Raw genomic sequence first — 16,864 nt, 5'->3', positions numbered from 1 at the left:
AATTGTTGTTGAATGCTCTTTTGAATTATTCAATTAAGGACCTGAACCTGTTGTCAGAGGTGGTGCTAATAGGAAGGGTGCCCTGGACAGGCCCCTCCTTAGCAGCACACATCACCCTGAAAACACCATGTTGGAATAAAAACATGATTAGACTCATCTCTATCACAGACACATTTTCTACCAGCTTCTTACAAAATATGTAAAATGCAACCATTTACCCATTGCTTTCTTTCATTTCAACCAGTGCTTGTTTCTGCTTATATAATAATACCAAACTGTCGAAGTACAAAGCTGCGTGAGCAGACGAGAATGTGAAAAAAATAAGGCAGGTTTTTTGTCCCACTCAAATCAGTTTATTATGTTTTTATACCCCTCAATGTTTAGATTTATATATATAGAATAATTTGTAAAATCTCAGAAAATTTGCAGTTTGAACAGTGCATGTAGCCAGTTTAATAACCAGCTGAATTTTAAACAGAGACGTCATGCCTGTTGGACGACTGAGTCCTTGTTTTAGCCACGGTAATAATCGTCGTCATAGTCATAGTCATAGTCATTGTCATATCTGGGGTAGTTGTGATAGAGATTGTGGCTGCCATGCCTATAGTGGTGGAAGGGAAGTAAGTGGTGGCTGTAGCGGCGCCGGCTGTGATATCTGTGTGGGGGCGGTTCCTGGTGGCTTGGGTGGTAATGTGAGTCATGGTGGTGGCTTTGGTGGTCATGACGGTTTTGGTGGTTGGGTTTATATCTGTTGTTCTGGGGTTGATAGTGATCATATGAATTCGCTATCTCGTAGCAGTTCTTTCCGCAGTATTCTGTCACACCCTTGACACCTTCAAAGAAAAGAAAAAAGAAGTTTAACTAAATGATCAAACATATTTAATCTCGATCATATCCAGATCTGTAATCGCGTGATTTGCTGAACACTAAGCTGTGCAGTCTTACTTGGACAGTAGTAATCATAGATGGTGACCGTCGATGGCCTTAGGTGCTGCACCTCATACTCCTGAATCATCTCCAACTCGTGGAACACAGGAATATCCTTTTGTAACTAAACAAGAAAAAAAAACCCTCAACTCCAGGCAATAAACTTCACCAGCAGCATCTGCTGTAGAACACGCTAAAGTCCTCTCACCTCCTGTAGGTATACAAAAACATGACCGTCCTTGTGTTCAACGTTGCTCACCAACACCCCTTTCTTTAGCTGTGAGGAGAAGACATTCAGGTAAATGTTTAATGTATGTGAGTGTGTTTTGGTGCACAAGTTAGGATATGGATTATCTCTTATCCTCAAATGGTCAAAATTATACATGGAGGCTTAATTACAGGCACAAACAGCAACAAATCTAAACAAGTTGCACTTGGGACACAAGCTTATTGTAGGTTCTGACATGTTGCTGACTGGACACTTGAACATTCATCTTGGCAAAATTGGTAGATTCATTTAAATATGCTGATTTATTACAACTGATGTGTCTCTTATTTACATGTTCTATAAAATTTAAATATCCTCTAAATTTAGGGCTTTTGGGAGCAATCGAGAAGCTAAATCCAGCTTTCTTAATCCATTCTAAAACCAGTTCAGGTGTATGTTTGGGATTATTGTCCTGTTATGGCATCTTGATTCTGTCTGAATTACAAGCATCTCCGATATGAATCCCTTTAAGGATGACTGAAATTTGCAGCTTCGCACATAGGCAGAGCGAACGTCTTCAAATAGGATTAATGACAGCACAAAGTTAAAGTCACAGTCATGCGTGAGAGTGTATGCAAAGTTTCTATTGGAATTGTATCAATGCACACTTTATTGCAACATTTCACTTCACATTAAAGAGTTACTCACATTCCACAAGGATGCGGGGACAGGCCAGAATCCAGAGGGCACTGCAATGTCCAGCACCACCATGTTGGTAGAGCTACGGCCTTCACTGTATCTGTTAGGCAAGGATGAAAATGGTCACACTCTTGTTCTTAACACCAACGTCTTTTGTTCAGTGTCTATAAAATGAGCTAAGTATGCCATCATCTAAGATTATGTTCAAGGAGGAATTGTTCTTGATAAGCCATTTAATCCCAAGGTTTATGTTAAATCAACAGAAATCAATACATGTTGGTATTGATTATTGATAAATATCTAAATATTTTAGATTCTGTGGGACAGACAGAAAATTTTGCAATTTTTCTGATTAAAAAATGAATTAATTTACAATTCAATAAACATTTTTGCTGCTAAATTATTGAATAAATAGACACATGAGCTCCACGACAAAATATTGTTTATTGGTTTAAATCTGTTACCTAATCATGAGATTGGTATCATCAGATACCATCAGATTGGTCCAAAATGATCGTTGGACATAGCGAACCCTTCCCATATCCTCTCAACTCGTACAAGAATTAAGCAGGTATAGGAAATGGATGGAAGGAGTTATTGTGTCATAATAGTGTGACATTGTGGGGCAAAAAGGTTGCAAGTTCAAATCTCTGCTGAGGCCTCTCTTGGTGAAGTTTTGTGTGCCTTTCTCTTTTTGTGAATTCACACTTTTCCTCCAACTAATCTAGCTTTTTTCCCTAACAGCGCAAAAGAATAGCATGGTGGTGTGGTTGCTTATCTCTATGTAGTCCTTGAAATAGACTGATGACATGTCTAGAGTGAACACAAATTTGGAATAGTGACTGCTTTGAAAGAAGCAGCTCCAAGTAACCCCCAAACCTTGTATGTATTAAAGATGAATGGCTAGATGACAACAGTCTTCCTGTCTGCAACAGTAACTTTCTTGTTTACTTACGAGGATTTCAGCTTCAGCGTGACTAAGCGGTCATGGCAACAGTTGTGGATCTCTACTTTGGCTTCCACGCTGAGACTGCTGACAACGGCTGAAACAGGGACGTTGTAAACAAAAGTAACCTGGAAACCAGATGAAACTTGGAAGTTAAGATATTTTTCAACAACCTTATCTCGTTTCTTTTCAACAGAAAAGTATGATTTTTTTTTTTTTTTTTTTTTAATCTTTGACCATCATCCAACTGTTTCAGTCACTGACCTGTACTACAGAGCATGAAGTGCCCTCAGCCCTCAGCCAGTACTTTCCTTTCAGGCCTTGCAGCACCAGCTCCTGGTGGTCCAACTTGTTGTTTTGGTTCACTTGGAAAGACAGGTGATCAGTGGGGGATGACACAGTCACAGAGGAGGAACCTTCTCGATTCAAAACTTTAGAGCTGTAGAGGGTCATAGCTTTAATAGCCACCGCTGTGTCCTACAACATGTAACACACACAGCATTTACTATCCCTGACCCTGTCCCAGACATTAGATAATAGATGGATGACAATAGTAAGCGCAAATTAATATACCCCGAAAAATATTCTTTTAAGGGAAACCAGAAAGTGTTAGACTTTTAGTAGAATATCTGCTTTTGGCATGTTCAGTAAGATTATGTTGATTTTCTGTTATGTGCACTTAAGAGCAGCGTCTTGATTTGTAATCCAACACAATACCTGAGTGGACTCGAAGCCTCCGTAGTAGGACTGCTGCTTAATAAGCCATCTGAGGATACTCAAGGAGCAGGACACGTCTCCTTCAGAGAGAGAGTCACCGACTTTGGCCAGTAGCACATATGAACTGATCTCCACACACAGAGAACGTGGGTTTTGCTTTGGTGTCAAACACCAGTATTGAAGATCCCCTAAACAAGTATGCAGCTGTGTTAGCATTACAAGTGCATGCATCGGTGGCACATCCTGGATGACTTATATCAGGAAGCAGACTCACCCTCTCTTATCGCGACCGAGTCAAGGTAGTGCAGAAGCTTACAGCGAGCCTCCCAGTTTTCTGCCAGGGTGAAGACGTATGCAAGCAGAGCTGTGGTGTACGTGTTGCTGAAATCATAGATGTAGTCCTTCAGGCATGACAAGCTCTTCTTCACCACAGGATTCTTAACAGATGAAAGAAAACATAGTTATTGCCATTGAAAGACCACATGGGCAATGTTCAGTTATACAGCAGTGTAGATTTCTTTTCCTCAGAGAGTTTTCAAGCAATATTTGAATGATTGGAACATGAAGGGACATTTCAGATAAGTTTGGTACACTGAATTTAGAATTATGCAGGATGCATATTTGATTTTCATCCATCAGTAGTTTTTGGTTCTGATAAATCAGCCACAAAATCTGGACTCTATTAAATTAACTTACATCTGCTGGTATGTTGGTTTCAAGTAAGCCTGCGGTGACGTAGGCAGTGACCGTCACTTCATCAGGAACATCACCCTATGGAGACAGGACCATGGACAGATTAACATCTGTATAACTGTCCTTATTAGTAAGAATGATATCAATTGACAAGCCCTTCGCAAAAATCCTTTGTGTAATTGGGTTACCCTAATATAGTTGTTGTAAAGTTTTCCGGACACTTTGAAACAACCATTGTCCCGCTGCTGGCATTCCAGCCACTTCCGAGCCTCCTCAATAATCTTGGGATCAATGTAGATGAAGCTCTGAGCTTTGTAAAATGTCACCATCACGAAGGCAGTGAGCCTAGAGAAGAGAAAAACAAAGTTTGACATTTTCCTAGCAAACAAACACTGCAATAATAGAATACAGCAGCACATTAGCAGAGACTGCTGAGTGAAACTTTAACAGCAGCAGAAATGTGGTGCATAAAAGGTTAAAGAAGCAGAAAAGGATCATTTTAAAAAAATTCTGACTTTGAGGGCTGAATTATACTGCAAAGATTCTAGATTTTTTTAAAAACCTCTTGAAATATGGGGAAGCATGCACTATTTTTTCTTTTTTATCACAAAAACATTTAACATGGGTGTGAAGACTTTTGAAGGCTGACTTCAGAGCAGCTTCTTGTCTCTGGCTGTGAGATTACTAAAGTTTGCAATGATAACCAATATCAAAGTGAAACTTGAGGGCTTAATAATTGTGACAAAACCCATCTTTATTAAAGGTTATCAGTAAAAACATTTTGGATCTAAACTTATCAGTTGTGTTCTTACCAAGTGTTCTCCTCTCCTTTTTCAAATGTGCTGAATGCGCCTGTCTTCTTCCTGTAGGCCAGCTGTCTCTGGTAGCCTGTACAAGAACGGTGATAACACGTCTGGATATAGTGCACATGGCAATAGAAGGTAGAGATTAAGTTTTGGTTTGCTGTGTTCTTAAGTACGTTAATGTCTGTGAATAGGAAGCTAAAAAAGACGAAAACCTTATGTCTAAAGAGGTCAAAGACCAAACATAAGATTGCACTCTGACAGGAGGAATGTATTTAACAACCACTTTTACTTCTCTCTGCATTCAAAAGGTGATCAAAAACTTGCCAGTAGTCAGGTAGTTGATTCCCTTCTTCTTAGTTTCTTGGGACAGAGTGTTAGTCTTTTGGAGGTAGTGCAGGATGTAAGTGTCAATTGCCATGAAAGCTACGTTCTGCTCCCCACAGCCGTACGGCAGATACAGCAAATCACCCAGGTTCTCCACACTGCGGCTGAGGATGTTACCTGTGTAAAAACAGACTCGTGGAAGATGATCATGCTCTGACATTTGAGTTCAAATCGATTTGTAGGCACATTTTTAGGTGTCGTCCCAACATTATTTTGTGAAAATAAATCGTCTTGGATAATATAACCAGTTTACCTGAAACTGAGACTTTGGCCTTCAGACAGCCACTAATCACATTGTTGGGGATATGTGTCTCCAATTTTTCACTTAAACAGTGTCCTGCGCACAGGCAAAACCAAAAACAGCACTTTAAACATAAGCAGAAGGGAAGAAGTGGTTCTAAAGCTGCTCTGAGTATTTTCTAATTTGCCAAGTTTGCGAATTGCAAAACAAATCTGCAGTGTTCTGACTAGGTACATTACCTTTGCTGGGATATCACAATAATTTCATCAACTGACCTGGAATTTTTTTTTATTCTATTCTATATGCTAACACAAGTCATCTGATAATTATTAGCCAATTATTAGCCAATTAATATAAAAGTGTCAAAATATGAAGTTTCACAACCCCTACCGGAAGATTAGCACCATGAAACATATTCTCTAGACAGCAATTGTTATTATAGATTCAGAAGTTGAAGCCTAATTATCATGCATGTTGTGTATATGCAAACCCATACTGACCTTTTGGACAGAGCAACCAGCTGTGTGTTTTTATTATTCCATACCCAACAGCCTGAAAAAGAGATTGAAGAGAGATGTTTCTCTTTGTCTGAGCAAGCACCACCTCCTTAATGACATTAATGAGTCAATATGTTTTTGACAGTAATACATATATATTTCTACATCTGGATTATTATTTTTTTATTGTTATAAAAACAGACATTATTTCAACCTTCACTTTGAGAGGTCGCGTCACCACAATGCTGTGACCACTTTCTGGCACCGTCACTTCTTGATCGCAACAAGAAGTCTGAGAAGACACAGCCTCAGCAGTCAGACTGACCGTCAAATCCCCTGAAAGAAAGGTCAGCTTCTGTTAATTCCTAAAATACTGGAAAGCAGAGAGGTTGTAGTGAATGAAAATGAGCCAATGAACAAAGGAAAATCATTCGGCCACTTTCTATGCAAAAGTCTTCCCTTTTCTCTACCTAAGTACGTTGGAGTGAAGGTCCAGCGGATGACCTTATGCTCGCCCGCACAGAGACAAAACGTACACTGGTCAGTAGACAGGGGAGTAAGGATGTAACTTGAGGATGCGGCTGCAGTAATTTTGATCTGTTGATGAAAAAGTTGAGTTCACTTTTTGAACAGGCTACATATATTTCCAAAATCGTTTAATATTTTAGAAGAATTTTTTTAGAACCATAGGAGCTACAGCTGGATACATTTAGGCTTCTGAGAGTTTTTTTTTTATGCTAGATGGTCAGAAAGTCTATCTGCCCATCTCAGGGTGACGTTTTTATCTGCAATATAAACATATATTATACAATATAAACCACTTAAGCTGAATTGGGTCTTAAATTGGTATTTCAAAAATGTGTTACATATCGCACAAGATATATGTTTCACCTACTTTTTACCCAGAGTTAATTGCATAAAACCCACAAAGACAATTATCATAGGGACTATTACACAGCCAGTGGACAATCTCATTTGGTTCCTGATTTTCATCTAATTTCCTACCTAAATGGGACCCATTTGGGTATTATAAATGCAGACTGGGGGTCTGAGGCATCAGAGCATGATTATGAGATAAATCTATAGAGCAACGAAGATGGTGTGGTTGTTTTTACACAGTGTCGAAGGTATAGGGAAATACATATATGATAACAGTAAATATTTTTAAATTCTGTCATAATAGCAGTTTTAATATCAGATATAGATGCTAAAATATTACTTTTGGTGCATTTCTAATGATTACTCTTCTGCAGCTTTGAAATGTGACCTGTAACAACAATAGCACACTTTTTAAGTCAATCTGGAAAAAAAATTACAAAAAGATCAAAGTATGAACTATTCAGTGTAACAATAAAATAAAAAGCAGCAGTCTCTTAAAGACGCTTCAAATCTAAAATAGTGTGTACCCTAGTCTTTAGTTTTCATTTTCATCCTGTTTAGTTTAACAGATCAACTCACTTCATATTGCCTTTTCATAGATCTTGTGTCCATGTGACCTACACGATCCTTGGCATCTTTGTCAAACATAGAAATAAATTAATCAATCTTAAATGATTAATATTAATTTTAAAGCCTAGAATAAGAGACCCACTACATATGGCATCCAAGTTGTCATTTATGATTGTGATAGTGAACACACTCAAATTTTAATAATGACTGGTGTATGATATATTACGCAGCATTAGCATAGTTAGAGTTAAATGAAACTTTTTTCCTGTTCGTAAATAAATAAATAAAAGCATACAAACCACATATGCAAATTTCTCAAATCTGCACTGGACTAAAGATACAAAATGCAGTTTGCCGTTTAGGAATCCTTTCCTTTCCCTGTCTTTAATTATCTAACTAGTTTATGTAAAATCATCTTTTACCTTGAGGGAGGTGGGTAGATAGCTATGGACGATCGACTTCAGTTCGAGGCTCTCGCCCCGGATCATGACGTAAGGAAGCTTGAAATCTAACGAAAATGGCTTGAAGACACTAAGCAGCACAGGACGGGTCAAACCAAAAGCGTGAGGCGACACGCAGAAGACTTCTGTATTCCAGGTGGTGACAATGTTGGGGACGGCATAAGACACACAGGTTTGTCCCGTCTCTCTGGAGCAGCAATAACACAAACACACTGTCTCAGGTGGTCAAATTTAAGCACATGATTAGATTTAAAATGGAGTCAGTTTCTTTTTCTCAATAATCTTCACTGAGGCATAGCAATCACAGACATTTTCCCTTTTAAAAATGATGAAATGCTTTCAAAACTACATCTCACCCAACTTTCACCAGGTGAAACAGCCACGTCTCGGTGGAAAGTTTGTACACGGGCTCCAGCTCATCATAGCAGGTGTATGAAAGTCTTCCTGGATCAGGAATTGGTCGCCTTTCCAAAGCCCTTCTTTCTGAATACTGGGGTTTGATCTTTCTTGATAACATAGCTAGAAAATGCAATGTAAAGTTAAATTATTAAATGTGATTTAGCCTACTATGCCGGACAGAAACTGGGTTCAAATGGTTCAGTTAGAAAATAAAAACCTTCATGATATTTTTTTCCTCCCAGTTTGAGGCATGTGGGGTTTTGGATGGGCAAGTTTGTTAGCAGCTGCAGTCCTTGAGTCTGGATTGAGCAATGTACAAAATCAATGATTACCAACAAAAATTAAAACCAGTGTACAAGTACAACAACACGTGCTTAAAAACTATGCAAAAGTGAAAGAATCTGTGGTAGTGATACCGTGAAAACTGTGTTGGCATCCTCTTTCTCTTGGTTGGTGAAAGCAAAATAAGAGGTCCTTGGTTTCACCTCTACACATTCAGGTTCATCCACAAGTTCAGAGGGAAGAGGCTCTGGCTTCCTGATGGGCAGATATCCATAAATCTGAAGAAGGAGAAAAAAACACCTATGACAAAAAAATATGGTAAATGTCTTCTACAGATTTGCTACAAGACAAAATTATTGTTTTCTTTCAATTTGTCTAATTTTTTTGTGGAGAATCTTTTGAAATTCGCATAGAAAAATCAATTAAACCACTACATTTTGTATTAACACCACTTTATTGTCTTTCAGGCAGGTACTCTGACCAGAAACAGTTCATAATTTCTGCTCCTGGTGTGTTTTACATTGGAAGATAATGATGCACCACCTCCTTGGTCCAATTTTGTGAAAATAGTCATGGTCTTCTTTGTGAATAACCACTTAACAGATAGATTCAACATATCTGTGTTGTGAAACACATATACAAAGTATATGAAGTTTGAATGGGTGTCAATGAAACTTCTGGGACTTTTGGACGTTGTTCCATATATCTATTAATGAAACCTTGGTCTTGTTGCTAGGATTGTTCTATTTTTCTATTTAAATTCATCTATTCATCTATTGTAGGGAAGATAATAATTGTGCAGAAGCTTTTAACACAACTCCATCTCATAAGTCCTGAACTATCCCTCATACCCCTCTTTGCTTCATGTCTCCAATTACCTGATTCGCGTCCAGATTGCTTACATCAGCCCTTGCGAGTACATTCAGATCTATGAGGCTCACCCCACATACTGAATTAGGCTTGGCCTTAATGCACAATTTGACATCCTCACCAGCGAAGACTGGAGAAGGTAGAAACTTTGGCAACACCTGAAATACATAAAAACAACAAAAAAGCACAACGAATGCCAATAATTTGGACCTCCTAAGTCGGTGTGTTTAGCTGCTATTGCTAGCAGACAGGTAGGGCCACTAACCGGGTTGCTAAAGCAGTCCTTGGTGTAAAACCTTTCACTGTGGGCGAGCACTCGCTCACACTCGAGAACGGTGTACGCCACAACTTGGATGGAAGGTGCATATCTTGTCCGCACTGTCAAATTGAAGGAGAATTCACCCTGGATTTCTGAAAGGGTAAACAGAGCATTGATTGTGTTGTTTAGAAGGTGTTTCTCAACAGCCATATTTCAATGGAACTAATAAAATATTAGAGCAGGCGGTGCAGCCATACTTGGGTAATCCATATGCAGGTGAACAAATCCTTGGTGTACTATGATTCCTCTGGACAAGATCTGCAGAGTTCAACAGGAGCTACCAGTTATAAAAAATGCAATGGGATTTTTTTTTCCAAATAAACCTTGAAATTAATTAAGTTTTTACACCTTGGAAAGAATAACTAAGACAATTAAACCCTGTCTTTTTTTTTTTTTACAAATATGTTAATTAGGGAATCAGTTGTTAATGCAAGGTTTAAATGCATGGGTATAAATTGGTTAATTTGGAGGCATGAACAAAAGTGACAGGGCAGGAAATGTTGGTAGTAATTGGCAACAGAGCAAGTTTGCCTGACGCGTGTGATGGAAAATGTCTTCATGTGTTTATGAAATGATTACATATCATTTTTGTAATATCGTCATGTGAGGTTTTACTGAATTTCTCCACAGATGGGAAGACGTTCCCTTCTAATGCTAATCTTTCGTAAAAGTTTTTGATTTTTACATCTAAAAAAATCTTGTTACTGTTCGTTCGTTGGGGAGATAAGAAACGGAAAAAAGCAGAGACTGACTCACCAGATATACTATGTCCAGAGAGTTCCCCAAATGTTGCTCTAGACTGTATTGAATAGTGATCTCTTCTTGTCTATAGCAGCGAAGTGGTCTGTCAATTGGAACTACTCTGAGAAACCCGCATGCTGAGGGACCAGGACCAGATTCATAAACTGTGACCGTTGCAACGTCATAGTAGGGGACGTTCTTTCCTGGGGCCTCCAGGTTGTCTGTGCTGCTTGCCTAATTAGACAAAAACAGAATAAAGAAAAATGCACATTTAAAGTGCACATTTAAGGTGCACTCAAAACAGACAGGCTCAGTTTTGAGTGCACAAACATTGTTTAAAGCTTTCTCATACGTACGTAGAGCTGCATCTCCCCTCTGAAATCTTCTGTTTCAAGAGAAAAGTTGGCGATTCCTTTGTGATTTGTTTTTAAAGCGTCCGCAACAAAAGGGGAGCCTTTTTTACCCACGAAAAGGTATACCGTCATTTGAGGTACAGGATTGCCGAGGTAGTCCACCACTCTAACCTGGACATAAAATAAGACCGTGTCACTGTGAGTCCAACAAACTTAGACAGTCTCATCTGGTGCTGCCCCACATGCTGAACTCACTTTTCCATCCAGATTTGTTCCTTGGCTGTAAGTCTTCAGGACCTTTTTGAAAAACAACCTTCCAACGAGGTAGGTTATCTTTATCCTCTCCCACTGTGTGTACGAAGCACCTGTACAGCAGAAAACCTCAATTATACAACACTCGCATGCTTCAACATTGTTTTTATTAACATGTTTTTATTTTCGAAATTAGTTTGGAAGTAATTTTTTTTTTTTTTGGGGGGGGGGGGGGGATTAAATCTGAACAAAAGTGGGACTTACATGTCAACCTGTCCACTACTGTGGCACTGAGATCCAACACATGCAGAAATGGCTTTGGGTCAGGTCTGGTAAAATTTGACACTTTATAGACAAACGTGGCACAGCCTTTGTTGCATGCCTGGAAAACAGCAAACAAAGAGGTAAAGTATGCTTCCCATCTTGGTTAATGTCCACATTGCAGGTGTTATTGCTCAGCTCCAATTTTTTACGAAAACAGTTTTTTGGGCAACTACCATCAGACACAGATCTCCAACAATGTCAACAAAACCAGTCATTTTCCTTAACAATTTTACCATTTTGCTGTATTCCTATAGAATATTCCTCATCCTTTTCCATCCTTATTGACAGTGCCATGGCTACATTTTAACCGTGTGAGAAATACATTTTGCATGTAAGCAACTTCCCTTGGTCTCCCAGCAACCTATATGTCCAACTTGGAGTGATGTGGTCATCTCCATAACCAGGAGTCCTACTCATTGTTGAGTGTAAGGGATGTACGCAGTGGCAGTACCCCATTCACAAAAAATCTAATAAAGTAGAATGCTTTAAGACACTACTAGCCCAAAGTGTGTGTGACGAGGTTGTAGTTTTTGCTAATTTTAGTTTCCCACTTTCGGCACTAAGTAGACGGGTAGAGTGTTTGCACTGTGCACAATAAGGATGAATATGAATACTTTTTGTGGGAAACATAGTGGGTTAAAAGGGCAGAACAGCAATAGTTTAAAATATGGTGATGCTGACAATTAAAAAATAAAGTAAAAGTATCATCAAACAATTAGTCTATCAATTGGTAATTCCTTTCATTTTTATGAGGCAAGTGGAAAGACTAAAAGACAGATTCAACTTCTGAAAAATTAAACCAGATGCATCTCAAGGTTGCTTTGTTTCTTATGCTAAGCATTGCATTGCCTCTTCTGATTGAATCATTCAGAGAAGAAAACAGACACTAAAGCCTGCATGTTTATTCAAAATGAAAAGATGCTTAACATAAAAGTTGGTCCCACATTGTTTATACATTGTAAACTATTCTGTCTGGGGAAAAAAAAGATAAACATACATGATATTAAATATCTTTCTTTCTTAATGATTTATATGAAGACTGTAACTGTAGCAACTGCACCTGCTTCTGTGTTATCCTGCAGAGAGAAGTTATGCTGACATCATTTTTAGAGCTGGTGGGAGCTCTACAGGAGTTCCGGTTCCTCAGAGGTCTGCAGATCCTGAGTGTGACATTTCCATCCACAGGCTGTCCGTAGGTGTAACTAATAGAAAAGAACAGCAAAAAATACTCTTCTTATTAGACTGGTTCTGCCTCAGATTTGCATGGAGAAGGCCTTGTCTTTTGCTCACTTTCCGCATGCTGTAACTTCAAAGGTTTCTTGCCCAACACTTATTTCTTTAGGTATGGTAACTACAACGTCAAACTTAGGCAAACCTGAAAACAACATAAGAAAAATATTTTCTTTTAACTTTTAGAAAAGCAGATCATATATAAAAAAAGGAAGAAAAAAGCTTTAGCTTACCATATTTCTGGACCTTGAAGCTATGAAACACCCTGTTTTTGCCTATTTGTACAATAATTCGATAGTACCCCTCAAGGGCCTCGTTGCCCAAAGGGTAATACAGCTGCAAAATGGTTCCTGCAGCTGCCGTCTGATTTGTCCACTGTGCAATCCTGTTGTTGTGAGGATCCTGTTGATGCACCCAAGGAAAAGGCAGTTAGGAAACTAATAAGTCAGTTCTGAATAAAGCTCATAGGTGATTGTTACCTAATGAGAGTGCAGATAAAATGTCAGATTTCAGTTTGGTTTGGTGAGTTAGTGGGGTTTTTAATGTTTTTATCTTTTTTAAATCTTTTTCAAAATCTCTCTTTCTCACTGTTTACTCTTTCTCACATGCTGTTTTTATTTTAATTATGTAAAGCACTTTGAAATGCCTTGCTGCTGAAATGTGCTATAGAAATAAAATTTGATTGATTGATTGATTGATTGATTGATTAATAAACTGGAGCAAATTTTTACTTTATTCTCATTTGCTCTTCCTTAATATTATTTTATGACATTGATTTCTGGTGAAATCTTTACAGCAATACATATACAGGTGACATGTTTCAATTCTGAACCAACTCTGCCTGAATAAGCAGTTTCTTTGCTAAAGGAAATTTAACAGATTCTAGACATTCCCAGATAGCTCAAATAATAAATTTATAAACAGATAACATAAAAAATGGTTTGTTGGTGTGTTCTTACCCTGATCACAATGGTGTCATACTAAGAAAGAGGAGAGAGATATTTAATTTTTTATTTTCTTTCATTTGAATTCTGTAGTGATTCACAAATACAAAAACACTTTAAGATTATTTCCCTCAATTGTTTCAATGTTTTTTGTTGTTCTTTTTAATAAAGCCACTACCAGGTCATTACAAACCTCGGAAACAGAGGCGACTTGAGGCTGAACCAAAAAATAAAAAGACAATGGAAGTACTCACATGTCCCTCGACTGGTTTCAAGTTTGTGCCCAGTGTGACCACTCTGAATTCCACTGAAATTCACAGAAGTTATATGAAGGTTAAGGAAAAGATCTTCATAACCTTTACAAGCTGGTAGAGTTTGTGTTCTCCAGAAAAACAATCTGCCAATTTGCTACGGTGATTGTGGGCTCTCCATCGGTTCAGACCGATGGAGAGCCCACATTACCACTTTCTAGAAGACAGATGAACAAGAATATGTTTTTGACATAACTGGTTTTAAAAGTTCAACAGTTTGTTATTTTTTTTAAACACATAAGGGTGTTACTCTCCTTGCTTGTTTAGTTTTGTTTTCTGGAAATATTGTTACATCTTTCAAGGGAAAATTTGTGTAATCAGAGAACATTTTTCCCAAATCAAGACAAGTTTCAATTAATGTTTGTTGTGCTTTTAACAGATCAATCAGTCAGTGCAAACTTGGTGAAAATCCAGATAAATACCATATTTTCCGGACTATTGAGCGCACCATACTATAAGCCGCACCTACAAATTTTTAGAAAAAAAATAAATAAATAAAAAAATAAATAAAATAGTGGAAACACACTTATATAAGGCGCACCGGACTATAAGCCGCTGGTATCTCCGCCGCTCCCGGTTTTTAATACGGACCCAGCAGAGGGCAGCAGAGGGCTGGGTCCTAATAAATCTGTTGGATTTATTAAAGACACAGCCCTCCGTCTCCAACGCCGAACCATGGTTTCGTTTATGCTGAACTTGAACAGAAAAGCCGCACCAGGCTACAAGCCACATGGTTCAAAACGAGGGAAAACAGTAGCTGTTTATAGTCCGAAAAATACGGTACTCTGGATTTTTCCATAGACTTTTTTGTAAAAAACATTTTCCAATCAATGTATTCAAGTAAATGATTAATTTTTATAGTGAGAAAAAAATACCTGCGTTGTCATCACCTTAGTAGACCAGCTAAAAATTACCTGTTTGCCCTTGGTTGTAGATCGGTTTATCTGTTTGGATGAATGTCTTTGGTTGAAAATTTTTGATCAGCACTCTCTTGATTTCTCTGGAATAAAAACTTTTGCCTTTCACGGACACTTCAACTAGTTGCTGCTCCTCTGCTTTCACTGAAGGAACCTGGAAGACATTTTAAAACCTTAATTTCACTTGGAGGAATGCCAAACAACAATCATGTACACATTCTTTACTTCATTGTTTTAGCGCCCCAACACCTGTCTCAATATGGGAAATCACCAAAAACTGGTAGCATTTATGGAAGCCATTGCTGGTTCTTTTCCTCAGCAGAATCTTCTGGCTGTCCAGGCCTTTCAAAATGACCTTCAACAACACAGGATAGCTGGGCTGCGAGAGACTCAGACAGAAGCTGTTCTTTGATCCAGATTCAAGAATGCCTGGAACACTTGCCATATAATGTCTGCAAACAGACAAATCAAGACACACCGATGTTATTTCATTGGATACAACATGGAGGACAGAAACATTTCATGCTCACATCCACACATTAACTTACATTGGACAGTTGGTGTTATTAGAAGCAGACACTTGACCCATGTACGTCTCACAAAATAAGACAAGAAGAGTCCACATCTGAATCACAGGTTTTGCCATGACTGTGATGGTCCCTCGCAGAAAGAAGCTGTTAAATAGAGAGAAGCTAAACTCCACCCATTAAACCATACGGCACACTCATACTACTGTAATCAGCCAACACTGGCTCATTCTTATCTATGCATCTCACACATTATTCAGAATGTCATGTAGTGAAAACCAGTTTTTTTTTATTTTTGTTGTTTTGGGCTTTATTGGCTCTCGTGGCCTTTATTTGATAATGAATTGACGGGAAAGTGGGTAATGAGAGAAGGGGGAAGACATGAGGAAAAGATCACCAAGCCGGGAATCAAACCTACGACAGCCGCGTCGAGGTCTAAGAACTCCATACATGGGTTGTGCTTAACACCTGCGTCACCACAGCACCCCGCAAGCCAGTTTCTATTATAACTCCAGTATTAAGTCAAACCACAAATGCGTTTCTGTTTAATCTTTTGGTTGATCCAAAACAAAATGTCTACCTTTTACTGGTTGTGTTTACAATCCTGAAAGGACTGAAAGGAAAAGACCAAAATACTTAACAGGGAATGGGAGCTCATACAACTGTCAAAAATCAACTTTCTAGATCTAATTTCTTAGTAACTTGCTTTGCTTTGGGTTCTCTGCAGGTACTCCGACTTCCTCCCATAATTCAAAAACAAGACTGTTTCGTTAATTTGTCTCACTAAGTTGCTCAAAAGTGTGTGTGCATCACTGAATGTTTGTTGTGTTGACCCAATGATCCCCCAACCACAGGAAATTTTAGTTTGATACCCGAGCTCTTTTACAAAAATCAACTTTTCAGCAGGAAATTTCTGCTAACATCCCAGTAGTATCAGAATATTTTTAAACTAAATAATGAAAATGTGGATTTCAATCAGTTTGCATCAGCAAATACAAATTTCCTTATTGTCTAGCAATCTGGTTAGCCTTAGTCACACTGTACAAAACAAGTCAAAACTATCTGTAACTTTATGAAAGCAAAGCACAAAGACCTGACATCGAGCTGACAGAATGTTTATCCTTCAGCTGGAATAGGGGAAGACAAACACAACCTGTTTTTATCTGAGGTGACAGAAGAACAAGAACAAGTCCTGGTGTTGTGTAGATCCAAATTTGCAGCATGTCAACAACTCATCTTACAGACCAGCAACAGTCACTATCGACAACAAAGTCATGATATCTGACAAGAATGGAATCCAGCATATTAATAAATGAACTTTTTTGACAATAGTCATTCTGAATGAACAGAACAGTTAGGCATATTTC

At 38.4% G+C, this 16,864-nt stretch overlaps 1 protein-coding gene across 1 annotated transcript; it reads right to left on the bottom strand.

The window, feature by feature from the left end:
- Positions 1–330: 330 nt before the first annotated feature.
- LOC106930548 (alpha-2-macroglobulin-like) lies at positions 331–16,261 on the bottom strand. The gene is made up of 35 exons (XM_015008165.2): positions 15,519–16,261; positions 15,242–15,422; positions 14,968–15,124; positions 13,997–14,049; positions 13,758–13,778; positions 13,032–13,200; positions 12,859–12,943; positions 12,629–12,770; positions 11,509–11,626; positions 11,248–11,357; positions 10,996–11,163; positions 10,655–10,873; positions 10,096–10,156; positions 9,845–9,990; positions 9,588–9,737; positions 8,844–8,987; positions 8,645–8,726; positions 8,385–8,547; positions 7,990–8,215; positions 6,589–6,715; positions 6,333–6,454; positions 6,122–6,173; positions 5,634–5,717; positions 5,321–5,497; positions 5,003–5,078; positions 4,379–4,535; positions 4,194–4,268; positions 3,772–3,934; positions 3,498–3,685; positions 3,045–3,257; positions 2,790–2,908; positions 1,844–1,934; positions 1,136–1,204; positions 946–1,051; positions 331–833 (listed from the first exon to the last, which is right to left on the bottom strand). Exons 1-35 carry the CDS (start codon positions 15,614–15,616, stop codon positions 514–516), a joined length of 4,632 nt encoding a protein of 1,543 aa, XP_014863651.2. The 5' UTR covers positions 15,617–16,261; the 3' UTR covers positions 331–513.
- Positions 16,262–16,864: the final 603 nt, after the last annotated feature.

This window comes from Poecilia mexicana, unplaced genomic scaffold (genome assembly GCF_051168715.1).
Source record: "Poecilia mexicana isolate PSO_F unplaced genomic scaffold, ASM5116871v1 scaffold_13, whole genome shotgun sequence".
Classification (NCBI taxonomy): Eukaryota; Metazoa; Chordata; class Actinopteri; order Cyprinodontiformes; family Poeciliidae; genus Poecilia; species Poecilia mexicana.
This window is presented reverse-complemented; position numbering and strand designations above follow the sequence as displayed.